Here is a 17791-nt window from a genome sequence, read left to right as displayed (position 1 = left end):
ATTGACAAACTACTCCCGATCTCACATCTATACGATCGTCACCACTATCTGTCGCAGTATTGACAAACTACTCCCGATCGTCACCACTATCTGTTGCAGTATTGACAAACTACTCCCGATCGTCACCACTATCTGTCGCAGTATTGACAAACTACTCCCGATCGTCACCATATCTATCCGAGTATTGACAAACTACTCCCGATCGTCACCACTATCTGTCGCAGTATTGACAAACTACTCCCGATCGTCACCACTATCTGTCGCAGTATTGACAAACTACTCCCGATCGTCACCACTATATTCGCAGTATTGACAAACTATCTCCCATCGTCCACCTACACTCTCACCACTATCTGTTGCAGATTGACAATCAAACTACTCCCGATCGTCACATTGCAAACTACTCCCGATCGTCACCACTATCTGTCGCAGTATTGACAAACTACTCCCGATCGTCACCACTATCTGTCGCAGTATTGACAAACTACTCCCGATCGTCACCACTATCTGTCGCAGTATTGACAAACTACTCCCGATCGTCACCACTATCTGTCGCAGTATTGACAAACTACTCCCGATCGTCACCACTATCTGTGCAGATTGACAAACTACTCCGATCGTCACACTATCTGTCGCAGTATTGACAAACACTACAACGTCGTCATAAATCTCCCGATCGTCACCACTATCTGTCGCAGTATTGACAAACTACTCCGATCGACTGTCGCAGTATTGACAAACTACTCCCGATCGTCACCACTATCTGTCGCAGTATTGACAAACTACTCCCGCAGTATTGACAAACTACTCCCGATCGTCACCACTATCTGTCGCGGTATTGACAAATGATGACAACATAGAATCCAGCTCTGTATTCTCCTTGCTGTCTTCCTCCTCTTCTTCCTGAAATGATGGAATGACTTTAAAGCTCTAAGTTCACACAGGTTTGTTAATTATATGTCGGTGCTGTTAACACAAAAGACTTCTAATACATTACTGTAAACCAATTATTTTTCGCGGTTTTCATTTTAAAGCGATTTCATGGATTTACGAAGAGGCACAGAGGGCCTGTATCACTCACTTATTTTGTTATGCCATATTATGTTCTGAATATAGATTCACTCTTTATTATCTCGATTATTACCACTCCTGCCCAAGGGGGTTAGAGCCAAAATTTATATCAACTTTATATTTGTATACCTTTTCCCACAATGATGTTTCAGGCTAAATGGTTATAATCAATGCAGAACACTATGACTAGTGGGGATTTAAAGGAAATGTTGATGTACTTTGGACAGATGCCACACCATAACATAGGCAAAATATGCGAAAAACTGTTGGTTTATAGTATACACAGTAGGAACAATACATCTACTTTAAAGCTAAAATGTATTTGATCACCTCATAAGATAATTACACAATGGGACTAATTCATGTACCATGGGATACCTGATAACTTTTGTGCAGGACTATTTTTCTATTGGTGATGGAAAATGTCGAAAGATGATATCCCGCACTAATGTCATTTCAGATGGTACACATGGTATAAGTAAATTTACCCATTCAATGTGAACCATATTAAATTGTAGCAAAAATAATATTTCATTACGATATTTCAATTCCCTCACCTCTTTATGATCACATTTTTCATTGGTATCCTTCAGAATCACAGTGTTGTCAATATCTTCCACTTGCTTTACATCCTTTTCATTCTCAGCATAAGAAATGGACTCTTTGACCTCTGTCCCAGGGTTATCCTCATCCACAGAAGTACCAACCTCCTCTGCAGGTGTCCTGATGTTCCTACCAACCTCTTCCACACTAGTCCTGTTGTCAACACCAACCTCCACCACAGGAGTTCTGTTGTTAGTACCAACCTCTACCACAGGAGTGTTGTTGTCAACCTCCATTTCAGTGTATGATTCACTATTTGAAGATTCTGTATTTCCTTTTACTAGAACAGAGTCATGTTGGATTGTGTCCCCTTGGCCTGAAGTTGACGTGTCCATTTTATCACTTTTTGATGTAGAAGACACTAAACTTGATGGTAATGCTGTTACAATTGTGCTTTCTATTGTTTTATTTTCGTTTCTTATATTGGAAGAAAACATATTTACACTTTCTGTCTTAGAAAACATGCTGCTATTTCCAGGGTTTCCAGTTTCAACGTGATTAATAGTAGGATTAAATAGAGATGATTGTTTACGAGATGACACTGTTTCCTGTGAATTTTTCTGGTATGCTGTTGTTTGCGAGTTTTCTTCAGATATGTGAATGTCCTGATGGCCGTTAAGATCATTTCGTGTTTCTGAGGTTTCACCAGTTTGACTGTCCTGGCGCCTCCCAACAACTAATGCCTGCGAGACCACCACCGGGGCTTTAATACAAGGAGCTCGGGGGTGTATCAACACCTCGAGGACTCTCTGGGCCTCCATACAAAACCTGCTCACCTGAAACAGAATAAGGTGTTGACGAATTACATTTTCACCAATATAGGAAAATTGAGATGTAATTTTTGTAAAACCTGTAGAAAAGAATTACTGTCCAATAAAATACAGTAATTATTGTAAACATATTTTTTGACACAATCAACTTTTAGCAAGGATATTTACACTTATTACTCAAAGGTTACTTGATCGCGAAGGTGTCCCCTGCATATAATATTTTTACATGTATTGATGTATGAACTTTGTCTAAAAGTGTATCTATCACGAAAATAACAACACTGCAAAAGGTTCATGCATGCAAATTGCAAAATTAACCACTCGCGAAAACTTCCACCTTTACAGAACGATTATATTATCAATGTAATATAAAAGTTTATAGTATCTTTATGGTAAATCTGACTCTAATGATAATAATAGCAAATATTTGTAATTGAAAAATCCATGTTCTTCCATGAATACTACTTCATAATTAGCCTAGCCAACAGTACAATAACTTACATTTAGAGTGATTTGGCCCTAAAGCATGATGTACTAGCACCACATATTGTGTTTATTTTCATTATCATACAGATTTGGCTGTACATGTCTCAGGAGGGTGTCATTGGTTGAGGTACCATACAAACATACAGTCGAAACTCGTTATCTCAACATCGCTTGAGTCGAAATTCCGGTTGAGTCGAATTAATTTTCAAGTCCCGTTTTTTGTCCTTCTTTATGTATGTATTTTAAGATCGGATGACTCGAAACTCCGGTTGTGTCAAAGTCAATTCCTGGTCCGTAGAACGGATATTCAGCAAAAAAAAATAGTCGCTATCTCGAATTAAATTTTAGTCAAAATTTGAAAAAAAAAACCAAAAAAAACCCAACAATTACGTAAATATAACATGGATACAAACAAATGAAATTCACCTGTGGTTTGTCGTAACACATGATTGGTTTACCTGCACATATCGCGATCGATATATGCAGATTCAGGCCTATGGGAACATACTACAACAATGACTGCTAATTGATAATTGTTTAATAATCCTCTCAAGTCTGGCTTCCTATTAAGTGTCACTTTACAATTGTGACTTACCTGTACATAAACACGACGTGTGTTTACACAATCGCACTCAGCAAGGCTAGATCAGCGTGGCTGATCATGACCGAAAGCGTGTTTGTTTAGGAATCATTAGAAACGAAAGTGTTTTCTAAGGTTTGCATAGAATGTTGATAGTGCAAAATAATTTAACAAACCCACAATGTTAAATGTTTAACTAGTCGTTGAAGATGTACTAGTATCTTAATTAGTCATACAATGTATTTCTTTGTTGATATAGAAATTGTATTGACCAGTAGAAACGGAGAGTGTGGTCTGCTCATGGTAGGTGAAAACTATTGTTTATTTTACTATTTTGAAATACCATTAAATTCTGAAATAAGAAAGATGCTTGTTTTTATTTGTTCAGGTACTATATTCCGTATAAGTTTGATGTATGAACCATTGAAGTCAGTATACGTATACCACCGGGAAATCAGGGTGCATGCCTATTATCGTAATTCATTTTTTTTATTTACAAATGTATTTTTAAAAAAAATCCCAAAACATCTGAAAACATATAACTCAAAAGATTTAATACAACCTTATGAGTTGGAAAATCACGATAATATGCTGATCACGGTAATAGGCATGTACCCGGCTGTCATAAGATATAAGGACCGTTGAAAACCACGTTCTGACCAAACCTAATGGCATTACGTTTGAGTCAAATTCCGGATGAGTCGAATTATTTTCGTTGGTCCGTTGAATTTCGAGATAATGAGTTTCGACTGTATATCATAATTCCAAAACTGGTTAAGAGCCTCGATCCCATCTTAAAGATCTCTCTAGCTCAACTCGATTTGCACTCTTTCAAGAAGAGAAGTCTTCTCAGAAGATCTTCCAACCTATAGATGGAAGAGCTTCCAGAAGTAGAAGAGCTACAATCAAGTGAACAGGAGTTATATTCTGGAAGTAGAAGAGGGCAAATCGAGTTAGGCTCAGTGGAGAGGTGAGGGTATTGAGGGGAACCACTGTACTTACCATACAGGTTTGGTCCTGGAGCCCCATCCTATAGATCCCCAGTGAACAGTGGAGAGGTGAGGGTGTCGAGGAATACCACTGTACTTACCATACAGGTTTGGTCCTGGAGCCCCAACCTAAAGATCCCCAGTGAACAGTGGAGAGGTGAGGGTGTCGAGGGGTACAGAGAGGTGAGGGTGTCAAGGGGAACCACTGTACTTACCATACAGGTTTGGTCCTGGAGCCCCATCCTAAAGATCCCCAGTGAACAGTGGAGAGGTGAGGGTGTCGAGGGGAACCACTGTACTTACCATACAAGTTTGGTCCTGGAGCCCCATCCTAAAGATCCCTAATAAAGATTGGAGAACTGAGGGTGTTGAGGAATACTGAGAGGTGAGGGTGTCGAGGGGAACCACTGTACTTACCATACAAGTTTGGTCCTGTAGACCCATCCTAAAGATCCCCAGTGAACAGTGGAGAGGTGAGGGTGTTGAGGGGTGAGGTACTAGACAGCAGGCGTGTAGAACCCTCAGTACATGGTATCTACAGTTTGGGTCACTGTATGGTATATCATGATTCTTCCTCTTTTGGAACATTGCCAGGCATGCTGTAACAGCAAACTCCTGTATGTTCTACAAAACAGGCACAGTGCATGTTATATTGATAACAAGGTAAATATTATTATAAGACTCTTCCATATGTGGATATGAAGGATAGGTATATTTACCCGAGGGTCACAAAATGTAGTAAAACCCGAGGCTTGCCAAGGGTTTTGCAACATTTTGTGATCCCGAAGGTAGAATATCCCTATCCTTCATATCCACTTATGAAAAAGTATTTTTCTTTTATACCTCGACGTTTTGTTGCAATTTTACAACTATAATATCCCTCCATTTTGAAAGAAATTCGAAATCTACGACTGAAAGTCAATTTTTCATACATGAATAATTACGGGATATTTTCAACACAAATTCCGTTGTTTGCATCTTTTATAGTAAAACCAGTCAATTTTGTGAGAAAAAAAAAAATCTAAATTTTACCCTGGAAATAGAAATTTTGTTGACGCCCTGACATCACAAGGCTTTATTGCATGGGTAGCCATGCAATACAGCCTCAGGCCACATGAGTGTATTGTCCTAGAACAGCCAGTATTACACCCGTAGGTATGAAAGAATATACAGTTATTTCATTGATACATATTTTTGAGGTAATCTGATGGAAATAATTTACATAGATAAAACTTATTCTCCATCCAGATACTATGATACAAACTGATAAATACATGGAATCTCAATGCAGTTAACTTGTAAATTTATTATGATACCTGAAATCTACCTGTAAGATTTTTAATGACACACAAGGTCTTACCTGTAGTATCTTTTGTGACATCTGAGATCCGAGTGCTGTGAGCCACCAGTATAGTGCTGGAAATAGACATTGATTGTACATGTACATATTACAAGAGATCTCTGCACAAGTAGGTCCCATTGGGATCCTACATATGAAATTTGTGAAGCATCTCTTTTGTTCGATCTGAAAAACAGTGGTAACTAATTTTAACAATCAAAAGCAAAGATGGTGGCGGATCACTCCAAAAATGCAATATGCATAACTAGGGCCCATTGGGACCCTATATTTGAAATTGGAGGGAAATCCCTTCAGTACTCTCTGAAAAACAGTGGTAACAATCTTCAAGTATCAAAATTCAAAATGGCTGCTTGTCAGCCATCTTGTTGACTGTTACTATGCAATAGGGCCCTAGGGGAACCTTCTTATGGAAAAAAGATCTCCTTCATTCTTTTGGAGAGATAGCAGTAATAAGAATTATTAACGGACGGACTACGAACCGTAGACAAATAAGATTTGAATAGCCCACTATCATCATTATTATTGTTATTATTTCATGTTTCCGCCAACTTAAAGAGACACCAGATAAAGTCCCTTACTGTCCAGTGCTGCTGTAACTAGATCTGCCCCTGCCAGCCTGTCCACCTTCCTCTGTGAGCTGATCCCCTGGGATATCTCCTGGTAGCCTATCTTCTTCTTTTTCCTGGGGGGTGGTTGTGGGTCCCCTCTACTGCTACCTTCACCAGTACCACTGGAAAGCTGTTGTTCAAACAAAGGCTAACACGTTTTACCTTGATAAATAATTTTTCATAATAAAACCTTATTAAAATATACATGTAGTAATTGAATTATTACTTCTAGAATAGTTATCAGTAGGCTTGGTTTTGATTATCACCCTGAAACACTTTCTACACATAAAGCTCACACTTTTTGAGTGAATTCGGAAAGGATGTCATGATGTTTTCCTTATCAACTCCTGGTAAAGGCATGGAAACACTGTTCACACCTAGACCAAAATCAAGTTTCAAAAACTAAAAATATGTCTTTACCAAACAATACATGATATGCTCCTTAACTAACTAGAGAATGGATCAATAATTGTCCATAGGAGTTGGTTTAACCTTGAAACGCATTAACCTATCAACATAATACGCATCGGGGAGTTTATTTATGTTACCTTAAGTGTGTCCAGTTGCATTGCAGCGTCATGTAGAATCTCCTCGGACAAGGCAGAGTCTTCCGTCGTCGTCTCTACGAACGTGTGTGACACCTGGAACCACTGGGCCAGACAGCTGTACACAGTTTTCCTCAACTCACTACAACCAGTGTAAATAGAGAATAAACACACTTAACAGGCAGTTTTATACTAATGGTAAAAATACATCACTTTCCAGATACCAAAATGATGTGAACAGAGACTGATTTACCGTCAATAAGACCCACTTAGCTGATGATTGTGATGTCAGATTATGATCTTTTTTTCTCTCTTTAAAAACGTCCATCTTATGTGATAAACTACATTATGTTAGTGTTAATTTCATAAAAACCAAATTCAAAAAGACTTCTAACCTATTTCATAAAATCAGACATAAAATTGTAATATGATATGAGAGAAAGGGCTAGTATATAGTAGTGTGAGTTATACCTGTAAGGGCGCGTCTGTCCGTAGTTTGGTGTAGAGTGACTCCAGATTAGCTCCTGTACCAGAACAGTCAGTACCAACTTTGAATGTGGTAGGAGATGGCGTTTACAGCTATAAAGAAATGATTTTCAGTTTTGTATATTTCAGTTATTGTTACCAATTTTGTGCGATAAGATCTCCATAATGGAATGTTACCTGAAGTATAAATTCTGTTATCAAATTCCATGTTAAAGATTTTACAGCTTAGGGTTCCAAATGACAAATCTCAACACAATTTGACCTGAACGTAAACACCACATGGACATAAAGACCTTTTTTTGGCAGGCTGTGGTTATGATGTCTTGTCATACTGACACTAGTCCTCCACCTCTGGGTCGCGAGTTTGAATCCCATGTGGGGCAGTTCTTCAGGTACTTTGCACCTTCCAAATCTTGACACATTTTTAATTAACCTTGGCTATTAATAGGATGTTTAATAACTAATCAAACTAAACAATTAGTTTTTTGTTTCCTGAGTAGTCTTTATAGACAAGTTTGTCTGCATATTGAATTTTGAACAGTTACCATTTGATGAGGCTCTGGAGGAGGGAGATGGCCAACTTGTGTATAGAAGGTATAAATCCAGCCAGCAGAAGTCGCTGTGTCGAAGGTCTTGCTGTCTGAAACATTCACATATACACATTCCAATAACAATGGTAGGGTCAGGAAAAATTGAGCATGGGGTATAAGGATAGATTAGATACCCGATACAATTTTTACAAAACATTTGAACGTCTGTATGGTTCAGGATCCTTTACCTCCAAGTAATTCAGAATTCATTACAATACTTCTATTTTGACATACCAAAACGATTTGGTTGAAGTATGATTTACTGTTGATTAGTCCCATCCTCTGGAAGTGAGGTCTAATTTTTGTGACATCACAAGCACCAAAAAATGGGACTAATAAACTGCAAATTGTACTTAATTAACCCACATCATTTAGTATTTCTTTAGTCTCTGTCACACTTAACACTCAACTCAAAACCTCAGATCACCAGCTATAATGTACCAGTCACACTGAATTTCCTCACAAAAAGGTATAGGTATGTATGTGTACAGATGCAAATACCATTTTCTTTTTCACAAAAACTATTAAGGTGAAGAAAAAATTGATTGTCTAATAAATAACAATTTCCCTTTAATATTCATATACAGATACCTGGTTGTGTCAGTAACGGATGACAGTAATGATATAGAAATACTTACCAATGTTTTACAGTTAACAGACAGTATCCTACAGACCAGGGTCAGTATAACTTGAGCAGGCACCTTCACCAGAGCCGGGAAACTCTCACTGTAATCACAAAAGTATCAGTAATAGTCAGGATTGTTTGTTTTTATCAATTTAAATCATATTAACAGCTAAGGTTCTTGAAGGCTGAGCTTCCTAATCTGTGCAAGTGAGACATGCATGTGTATTTCAGGAGATGAATGAACTATGTGTTTTCGATTATAATATCATATTTTTCAGAGAAAATGATGCCAATTTCACTCACAAAATAATGACGTTATAATTGAAATCTTTCCAAAAAGGATATGACTCTAATATGCAAGGATATTGAAAGCAAAATGTTACCATGCCGAATTGCTCTGAAACATTTACCTAAGTAAGGCCTGCAGGCAGCTACAGTAAGCCTGGTACCGTGAAACAAGGGTGTGGTACCTCTCGGGGTAAGATTCTGGCACTTCCCCCAGGGGCAGGGCTCTAGAACCATCCTCCTCCTTCTTTGGTGGTGCGACTGTAGGGTAGATTGAACAGACAAGGTCAAAGTGTCAAACTTACATATTAATAATACAGAAAACATATCACAGGTACAAACTATTTACCTGGTAAGTTAATACCATTTCAAGTATTGATGAAAAAAAAATTAATTCAGTAGTGATGGTCTTCTGTAAATGAAAGCGAGAAAACAAATGTAATAAATAGAATATTACTTTTTTCTTGATGAATGCCAGTAATATTTCATCTTATGCGGTGGAAACTTTTGTATTTTTCCCTCATGCTTAAATTCGTACTTGTGAAAAACACCTCACTCGATGAAATATAACTTGTATTCATCAAGAAACCAGGAATATCATCTATGCATTACTGTATGCACCTTTTTCTGATTAAGATAAAGTGTAAGTGTTTTGATTCAGTAGTGCATTCTCCACACCTTTTTCTGATTAAGATAAAGTGTAAGTGTCTTGATTCAGTAGTGCTTTCTTTATACCTTTTTCTGATTAAGATAAAGTGTAAGTGTCTTGATTCAGTAGTGCTTTCTCCACACCTTTTTCTGATTAAGATAAAGTGTAAGTGTCTTGATTCAGTAGTGCTTTCTCCATACCTTTTTCTGATTAAGATAAAGTGTAAGTGTCTTGATTCAGTAGTGCTTTCTCCACACCTTTTTCTGATTAAGATAAAGTGTAAGTGTTTTGATTCAGTAGTGCTTTCTCCACACCTTTTTCTGATTAAGATAAAGTGTAAGTGTGTTGATTCAGTAGTGCTCTCTCCACACCTTTTTCTAATTAAGATAAAGTGTAAGTGTGTTGATTCAGTAGTGCTCTCTCCACACCTTTTTCTAATTAAGATAAAGTGTAAGTGTGTTGATTCAGTAGTGCTCTCTCCACACCTTTTTCTGATTAAGATAAAGTGTAAGTGTTTTGATTCAGTAGTGCTTTCTCCACACCTTTTTCTGATTAAGATAAAGTGTAAGTGTGTTGATTCAGTAGTGCTCTCTCCACACCTTTTTCTGATTAAGATAAAGTGTAAGTGTTTTGATTCAGTAGTGCTTTCTCCACACCTTTTTCTATTTAAGATAAAGTGTAAGTGTTTTGATTCAGTAGTGCTTTCTCCACACCTTTTTCTAATTAAGATAAGGTGTAAGTGACTTGATTCAGTAGTGCTTTCTCCAGTTTTACCTGTGTCCAACTGTTCATACAGAAGATCCAGCACCATGTGTAGACCATGGACCACACGGTTCAGCTGGATACTCCAACCCTCTGTATGCTTCAGCCCCATATTTCCTCCCCCTCCACACCGACTTAGCAAGGCGTAGCATCGCACCACTTCCTAATGAAACGTCAACCAAATACAGAAATACAATATGTGAACTTTCAAAACATAACATATTATTCCTCTATTTTTATATGAAATATTAGGACTAAGTAAAAATAAACTTTCAAATGGATCTTAAATTTGAACATTAAGGAAGGAATTCCTTTCTGGAGCAATAGCTTTTCTGGAGGGTTTAACTCCACAAATACATCTATCTAATACTAGAACTCATGTTTCCTTTACATAAACTACCTACAGAATTTACACAATACATTAGGTAGACGTAAGAATTATTTCTGACTACTGATAGACAGGATTTAAAATTTCAAAATTTTGGAATCAGATAAATATTTTATGAAATAGAATTGATTTTACAGTAAATTTTATACAAGTGCATAGTTAATTATTTTGATGAAATGACAATATAACTGTTTACCTTGGATACCAAGTCGTTGGACAGCTCCTTGACTACGAAAGCATCAATCTTACCCTAAAACAGATACATATAGGTATTAAAATCCATCTAAAAAATATGTAACTAAAGAATCATACCGGTAAATACAATCATGTTCATGTCTAAAATAGAAAAGACTTTTTCATACTATGCTTCATGACATGAATATCACAGGGTGTAGGTAGAACGAATATACGTACCCGGCCTACTATACCTTTCAGCCGGGTACAAATTGGTCCCTATCTGTCGTACGTAGTGGAGCACTGCCTCAGAAAATCACTTGGGCATAGTTTTCTATACTTTTCTGTAGGTTTCCAATTATTTTATGCGTATACATGCATTTACGTATTTTTTTTGTCCAAAACAAACATAACTAACATTCTTAATAACTACCGTACCGCTCACAAGACGTCAAATTCAAAATTTGTGGAGACGTATAAATTCCCTTCAGAAAAACCTTCATATGTATTATATAAATAAACAATGCCTCGATGAGAATTTGATATTTTATGTGGTTCAGTTTTATTGCCTAGTAGGTAAGCGATATCAAACAAGTACGATAAAAATGCAAACTAACGTTTTATAATTGTTTGCATAATCATCACTTTGCTCCATTAGCAGTAATAGGCACCAATTGTAGCTCTGAAGACGACACCATTTTCTGTCAAAAAGTCTTTTGAGGTACAATATTGCAGCTAAGGGTGTAGGCAGTGCCAGAATTGCTTGTATGAGGAAGGAAATTGCTAAGATGGTAAAATTTATAATGTTGGGATAAATATTGAGATATTGACCTTAAAGATGCTCCACCGCCGACAAATGTTATTTTTTCACTATCAAAAACAGGAGCAGACGATTTAGTATTTTTCTTCAGTTACAAAAGTTACTTACTTTACACCATTACCGCCGTTGAAAAGTTTAAGCTGCTAATTTTACTTAAAGTTAAAGATATGAAAAATAATTAATTGCATCCCGAAAAAATTCTGTGGCAACATATCCTATATGAAATGAAGTTCTAATTGCGCATGCACCAAAGACAAAACGAATTATTTCATTTTTTGTTAATTAGACATTTATATATACACGATTAAACACCAATTATCGTTCAAATGATGAATATCATTTATGCTCTGTTGGCGGTGGAGCATCTTTAATGTAATACAGGGGCATGAGGTACTGACCTTGAATGTAGCACACGGACCTGGGTAGTTGAGCATACAACTATTGATACAGAGACATGCCTCATTTCTCCACTGAAACACCGAATACATTATCAACACAGTTTCAAACAAAACATAACATTGAAATTATAAAATTTAACCATGGTTGATAATAGTGACTATCATACCTTATTTTCTGGGAAGAATTTGGCTTACTTTTATAATAGTGACAATCATACCTTATTTTCTGGGAAGAATAAGGCTTACTTTTGGTACCAGGTTATCTGAAATAACTTAACCAGGAAATGTTTTCTTTTTGTATTTTTTACCTTTGAAATTATGGAGTCAGGAATCAATTTCTATGTGTATTCTTCAATTGTTTTCTTTCTGATTTGTTTACCTCGGATGGGGCCAGGAGCAGGGCCGAGATGATTTGTGGAACAAGGGAGGTAATCTCACGACTCAGCGATGTAAAGTCGCTGACGATGTCAAGGATCTTCCCACACACAAAACACGCCAGACGTTGTACACTTGGAGGATCATGTGACTACAACATTAAAATAATCAAGTTATAATATGAACTGACAATCACAGTCATTTAAGGCATACAGTTATGTGTCACAATATAATTTTTCATTTGTGAAGATCTGTCTCAAAATGTGACTTTGACGTTGTATCCAACTGTTGTTAATTTTGCAGGTGAAAAGTTTTGCGATTTACCGTTTGGAACATATTCGCATAGGTTTGTTTTCATGAATTACCTTTGTAGAATTTGAACGTCTCATTCACATGACAGGCTATAATATATTAAACCATTAATTTGATAAATTTTAAGAGGTATTTAAAGCGAATAGTCAGGCAAAGAAAACAGTCTAGATGCCCGACTATTCACTTTAACTTCAAGATTTTGGATGAATCCACAAATTTAGTGAAATTAAAAACCTCACAAATATTACCAACAATAAGTACCATGGACATTTCTCATTAAATAACACAAAATTAAGTACCATGGGAAATTTATGTGCCTTATATTGTACATTTACCATATTATAACACAGATTTTAAAAGTTTATCTTACATAGAGATCAAACTTATAGCGAGCCAAATGATCATCAATTTATTAGGACAACACACTTACCTGGAAGATCTGTATCATAAAACGGATCCAAGTGAGTGTATTCTGTGTGAAAACCTCGGTGACACATTGTTCCAATACCTTATCAAGTAACACCAAACCATCCACTCTACAATAAACGGACATAATTATATAGTCATATTCCTTATTTGCATATTACAGAGTTATTTGCCCTTGCGGGTAGGTATCGATTGTGAGGTTATGTGTTTGCGAGCTTAACGTCATACTTTTCAGAGAAAACGATGTGAATGGCGCTCACAAAATAATGACGTAACAATCAATACCTACCCGCAAGGGAGCTAACTATGTAATACGCAAAGACGGAATAACAGATATTACTTTAGCTCAGGTAAAACAGCATCTAAAACATAAAATAATGATGAAAATAGGAGACATTACTGATTAATTGCATGAATTAAACATTATACATTCAAGATTAAACAGGTAATAAAATAAATTAAACCTGTTTTATATATAATGTCATTGATGTTTTCAAGATAAGCACAAGTTATTTGAGATATTTTATGTTTAAGCTAAGGGGAAACTAATAATAGGTACCATGTTGATGATATTTAGGCATATTGGGTTATTCGGAATATAAAAAATTACACAAGACCTCACCTCTGTTTTGCTGAGTTCAGACAAGTGTTGATATGACCAATAACTTCTTGCAGTTTTCCTGGTTTCTGTCAAAAATCATAAAAGGGTATCTTAAATGAACAACTTAAATTAAAATTTGAGTAACAGGGGCTAATAAGTTGTATAAAGATGGCCATGGTTATCTTACAATATCAGATAATAAATAAACAAGAGGCCCAGAGGGCCTGTATCGCTCACCTGGTTTGTAATGCCAAGTAATATTCTGGATACAGGTTCATTGTTTATTTTCTGAAGAAATTTGAATATTTACCTCTAATTCCCCTATTGGGCCCCACCATTCCTGCCCCCTGGGGGTCAGAGCCAAAATTTATACAAGCTCTGTTCCCCTTCCCCCAAGGATGTTTGTGGCCAAATTTGGTTACAATCCATGCAGAACTCTATGACTAGTAGCGATTTATAGGATTTACTTTTATTTCCCCTATTGGGCCCCGCCCCTCCTGCCCCCGGGGGGTCAGAGCCAAAATTTATACAAGTTCTGTTCCCCTTCCCCAAGGATGCTTGTGGCCAAATTTGGTTACAATCCATGCAGAACTCTATGACTAGTAGCGATTTAAAGGATTTACCTTTATTTCCCCTATTGGGCCCCGCCCCTCCTGCCCCCTGGGGGTCAGAGCCAAATTTTATACAAGTTCTGTTCCCCTTCCCCAAAGGATGTTTGTGGCCAAATTTGGTTACAATCCATGAAGAACTCTATGACTAGTAGCGATTTATAGGATTTACCTCTATTTTCCTATATTGGGCCCCGCCCCTCCTGCCCCCAGGGGGTCAGAGCCAAAATTTATACAAGTTCTGTTCCCCTTCTCCTAAGGATGTTTGTGGCCAAATTTGGTCACAATCCATGCAGAACTCTAGGACAAGTAGCGATTTATAGGATTTACCTTTATTTCCCCTATTGGGCCCCGCCCCTCCTGCCCCCGGGGGCTCAGAGCCAAAATTTATACAAGTTCTGTTCCCCTTCCCCCAAGGGATGCTTGTGGCCAAATTTGGTTACAATCCATGCAGAACTCTATGACAAGTAGCGATTTATAGGATTTACCTTTATTTCCCCTATTGGGCCCCGCCCCTCCTGCCCCCAGGGGCTCAGAGCCAAAATTTATACAAGTTCTGTTCCCCTTCCCCCAAGGATCTTTGTGGCCAAATTTGGTCACAATCCATGCAGAACTCTATGACTAGTAGCGATTTAAAGGAAATGTTGACGGACAGACAGACGGACGGACGGACGGACGGACGACGGACGACGGACGCCGCGCCATGGCATAAGCTCACCGGCCCTTCGGGCCAGGTGAGCTAAAAATTCTAGTGGGGGTGGGGAGGGGGGGGGGGGAGGAGAAGGAGGGTAGAGTGTGTTACATGAGATCCAGAGTTCAAATGCTTTAAATTTGTCCTTTACATGCATGCGCAATGCACCATTGATCAGAAGAGTGAAATTATTTTGTATTCATTAAACAACTTAAAAATACTGACCTTGTTTTCATTGGAAACTAGGTCGTCACTAAAATGCTTAGGTTTTGCATTTGTGAGCAAATGTTATGGAATCCAGACGAAGTATGACAAATTTTTACATCTATGTACGAATTTAACGTTTAATTACTTAAACAGCAACAGTTATCCGGTTACGGTTCGGTTAATCCGATCCTGTTAATTATATAACCAGTTGGCATTTTTACTAACCGTTCCAGCACTAGTATAAAGCACCCTAGTAGATACTTGTTAATGCATAGCTAATATTTTAGCGATAAATACGAAAGTCAGTCTGAAGAATGTATCTTTTCTAGCTACAGAATAGTATAATTAGTATAGTAGTTTTCCAGTATGTTCCTCTACACTGGACTCAAATTAATGATAATGGTTGCCCTATAGTTATAAATAAGAATTTATCAAGTCTATTTAAAAAGTGTTTATGTTTGGAGCTGATACAGTTTCCTCTGTTAGACTATTCCACCATTTAACTGTTTGGATTGTAAAGCTGTTTCCTCTTTTGTTGGTCTTAAACTGTTGTGGGAAGATCATTTTGGTGGGACCTCGACTACCCTGTCTGTATCCTACGTCTTTCCAAATTTTTAAGAATTTACAAGACTCCTTGTCTTAAATATTGTTTGTTATTTTAGAAAGTTCAATCATGTCTCCTCTGATCCTTCTATATGTTAAAGTAGGTAGTTTCAGCTTCTGTAGTCTTTCTTGATATGGTAGTTCTTTCATGTCTGGTAGACTTTTCGTGACTCTTCTCTAGATCTGTACAGATTCAATTTTATCGATATCTTATATTCTAGTTGGTGATCACACAGAGCTTGCATAATCAAGATGTGTTCTTACTTAGCTTTTATATAATGAAAGAAAAGTTTTGTGGTTCATGAAGTGAAATGTTTTCCTTAAAAGTCCAAAAATCTGGTTTGCTTTGTTTGCTTTTTCGCTTATGTGATTTTCAAAAGTGAATTCCGGGTCAATGATTACTCCAATATCTTTTTCTTTTTCTGTGAGTTGTAAATCCTTTCCAAGTAAATGATAGGTTGCTTCTGTTCCATTTCTTTGCTTTGTGTTTCGACTAACTGACATATATTTACATTTCTCTGGGTGCATCTTCAATAACCATTTAGCGCTCCAACTTCCAATGGTATTAAGATTATCATGTAATATTGATTTTTCTTCAATATTCTTAATTATACTAAAAATTTTTGTATCATCAGCAAAAAGATACATACATATTATCAGATTTTACAATGTCTGGTAGATCGTTTACAAATATTACAAACAATAATGGTCCCAGGACTGACCCTTGTTGGATACCAGATGTAACCTCTTTCCATTCAGATTTTGTGGAGTATATTGTTACTTGTTGTTTTCTCCCTTCTAAAAAAACTTGATATCCAGTTGATGATTTTGGTCCGAAATGTTATACGATCTTATTTTACTTATCAATCTTCTGTGTGGCACTGTATCAAAAGCCTTTTGATAATCCATATATATATACATATTACATGTCCATTATCCATAGCGTCCGTCTATCTGGCACCTCCAACAGTTGCAGTGAAGTAGATTGACCTGATATAATCCATATTGTCTCCATACCTGTGTAGCAGGATTGGACTGGGTCGATCATCGGTGACCAGGTAGCTGACAGTCGTTAGATCACTCGGCTAGTGTTCAGAGGGTCCCGGGTTCGAATCCCGGTCTGGTCCCTACATTTTCTCCTCTTCTGTTACAAAATTGGCGCCCTACTAAATAACCCACGGTGGTGGTGTTTGGAAGGGTCTCGTATGTCTTTGAGGGCGAAGAATTCGAGAAAGGAGGGAGGAGTGTAGCGGGATTGGACTGGATCCATCATCGGTCACCAGGTAGCTGAGTCGGTAGAGCACTCGGCTAGTGTTCGGAGGGTCTCGGGTTCGAATCCCGGTCTGGCCGCTATATTAACGATACAACTCGGTCTGATCTACCAGAGTTACTTCCCTTCATTTCCACTTCCCACTCCGACATTACGGAGTGCAATCTAACTCTGGTAGATAAGAATAGAATGGGCCCAGCCAAATGGTGACCATTCGATGAGCGGACCACACTACGGTTTCACTACTATTATACACAGACACAACAATGACATCCACCATCCGCACAGCCACTGAAGCTGGTGATAAATCGTCAAGAGAAAATAATATTTGCAAGAAACTCAGTATAGATATAAATATACGCCGATATTGAAACTCTACCTGCAAAGTGAACAATTTGTTATCTTCAGCAATATCAACAAGCTGTTGAAGTCCCGATTTAGATGTCGAATCATGACAAAATGATGGGACGAAAGAGAAAAACACGTTTTCCACCATGGAGTCCGCCATT

The 17791-nt window shown here is 37.5% G+C and overlaps 1 protein-coding gene across 2 annotated transcripts; it reads right to left on the bottom strand.

The window, feature by feature from the left end:
• Positions 1-38: 38 nt before the first annotated feature.
• On the bottom strand, positions 39-17790 carry LOC138307329 (proline-, glutamic acid- and leucine-rich protein 1-like). 2 transcript variants are annotated; one of them, XM_069248016.1, is made up of 18 exons: positions 17662-17787; positions 13925-13989; positions 13307-13412; positions 12569-12715; positions 12190-12261; positions 10994-11047; positions 10422-10572; positions 9124-9259; positions 8727-8814; positions 8044-8138; positions 7484-7591; positions 7016-7154; positions 6438-6597; positions 5860-5915; positions 4917-5123; positions 1629-2450; positions 835-903; positions 39-139 (listed from the first exon to the last, which is right to left on the bottom strand). In XM_069248016.1, the coding sequence occupies exons 1-18, from the start codon at positions 17776-17778 to the stop codon at positions 110-112; spliced, it is 2622 nt and encodes an 873-aa protein (XP_069104117.1). In that variant the 5' UTR covers positions 17779-17787; the 3' UTR covers positions 39-109. The 2 variants fall into 2 exon arrangements, with proteins under 2 accessions (XP_069104117.1, XP_069104116.1); XM_069248015.1 differs by lacking the exon at positions 39-139 and having other exon boundaries at positions 795-903; positions 17662-17790.
• Between the last annotated feature and the right edge of the window lies 1 nt (position 17791).

This window comes from Argopecten irradians, chromosome 14 (genome assembly GCF_041381155.1).
Source record: "Argopecten irradians isolate NY chromosome 14, Ai_NY, whole genome shotgun sequence".
Classification (NCBI taxonomy): domain Eukaryota; kingdom Metazoa; phylum Mollusca; class Bivalvia; order Pectinida; family Pectinidae; genus Argopecten; species Argopecten irradians.
The sequence above is the reverse complement of the archived record's forward strand: the minus strand, read 5'-3'. Positions and strand labels throughout refer to the sequence as shown.

Coding starts and splice junctions, on each gene's coding strand:
- LOC138307329 (XM_069248015.1), bottom strand. CDS start 17,790: ATGGCGGACTCCATGGTGGAAAACGTGTTTTTCTCTTTCGTCCCATCA. Junction 13,990..17,661: donor ACAAATTGTTCACTTTGCAG/GTAGAGTTTCAA, acceptor GATTTTTGACAG/AAACCAGGAAAACTGCAAGA. Junction 5,916..6,437: donor AGTTACAGCAGCACTGGACA/GTAAGGGACTTT, acceptor GTCTATTTCCAG/CACTATACTGGTGGCTCACA.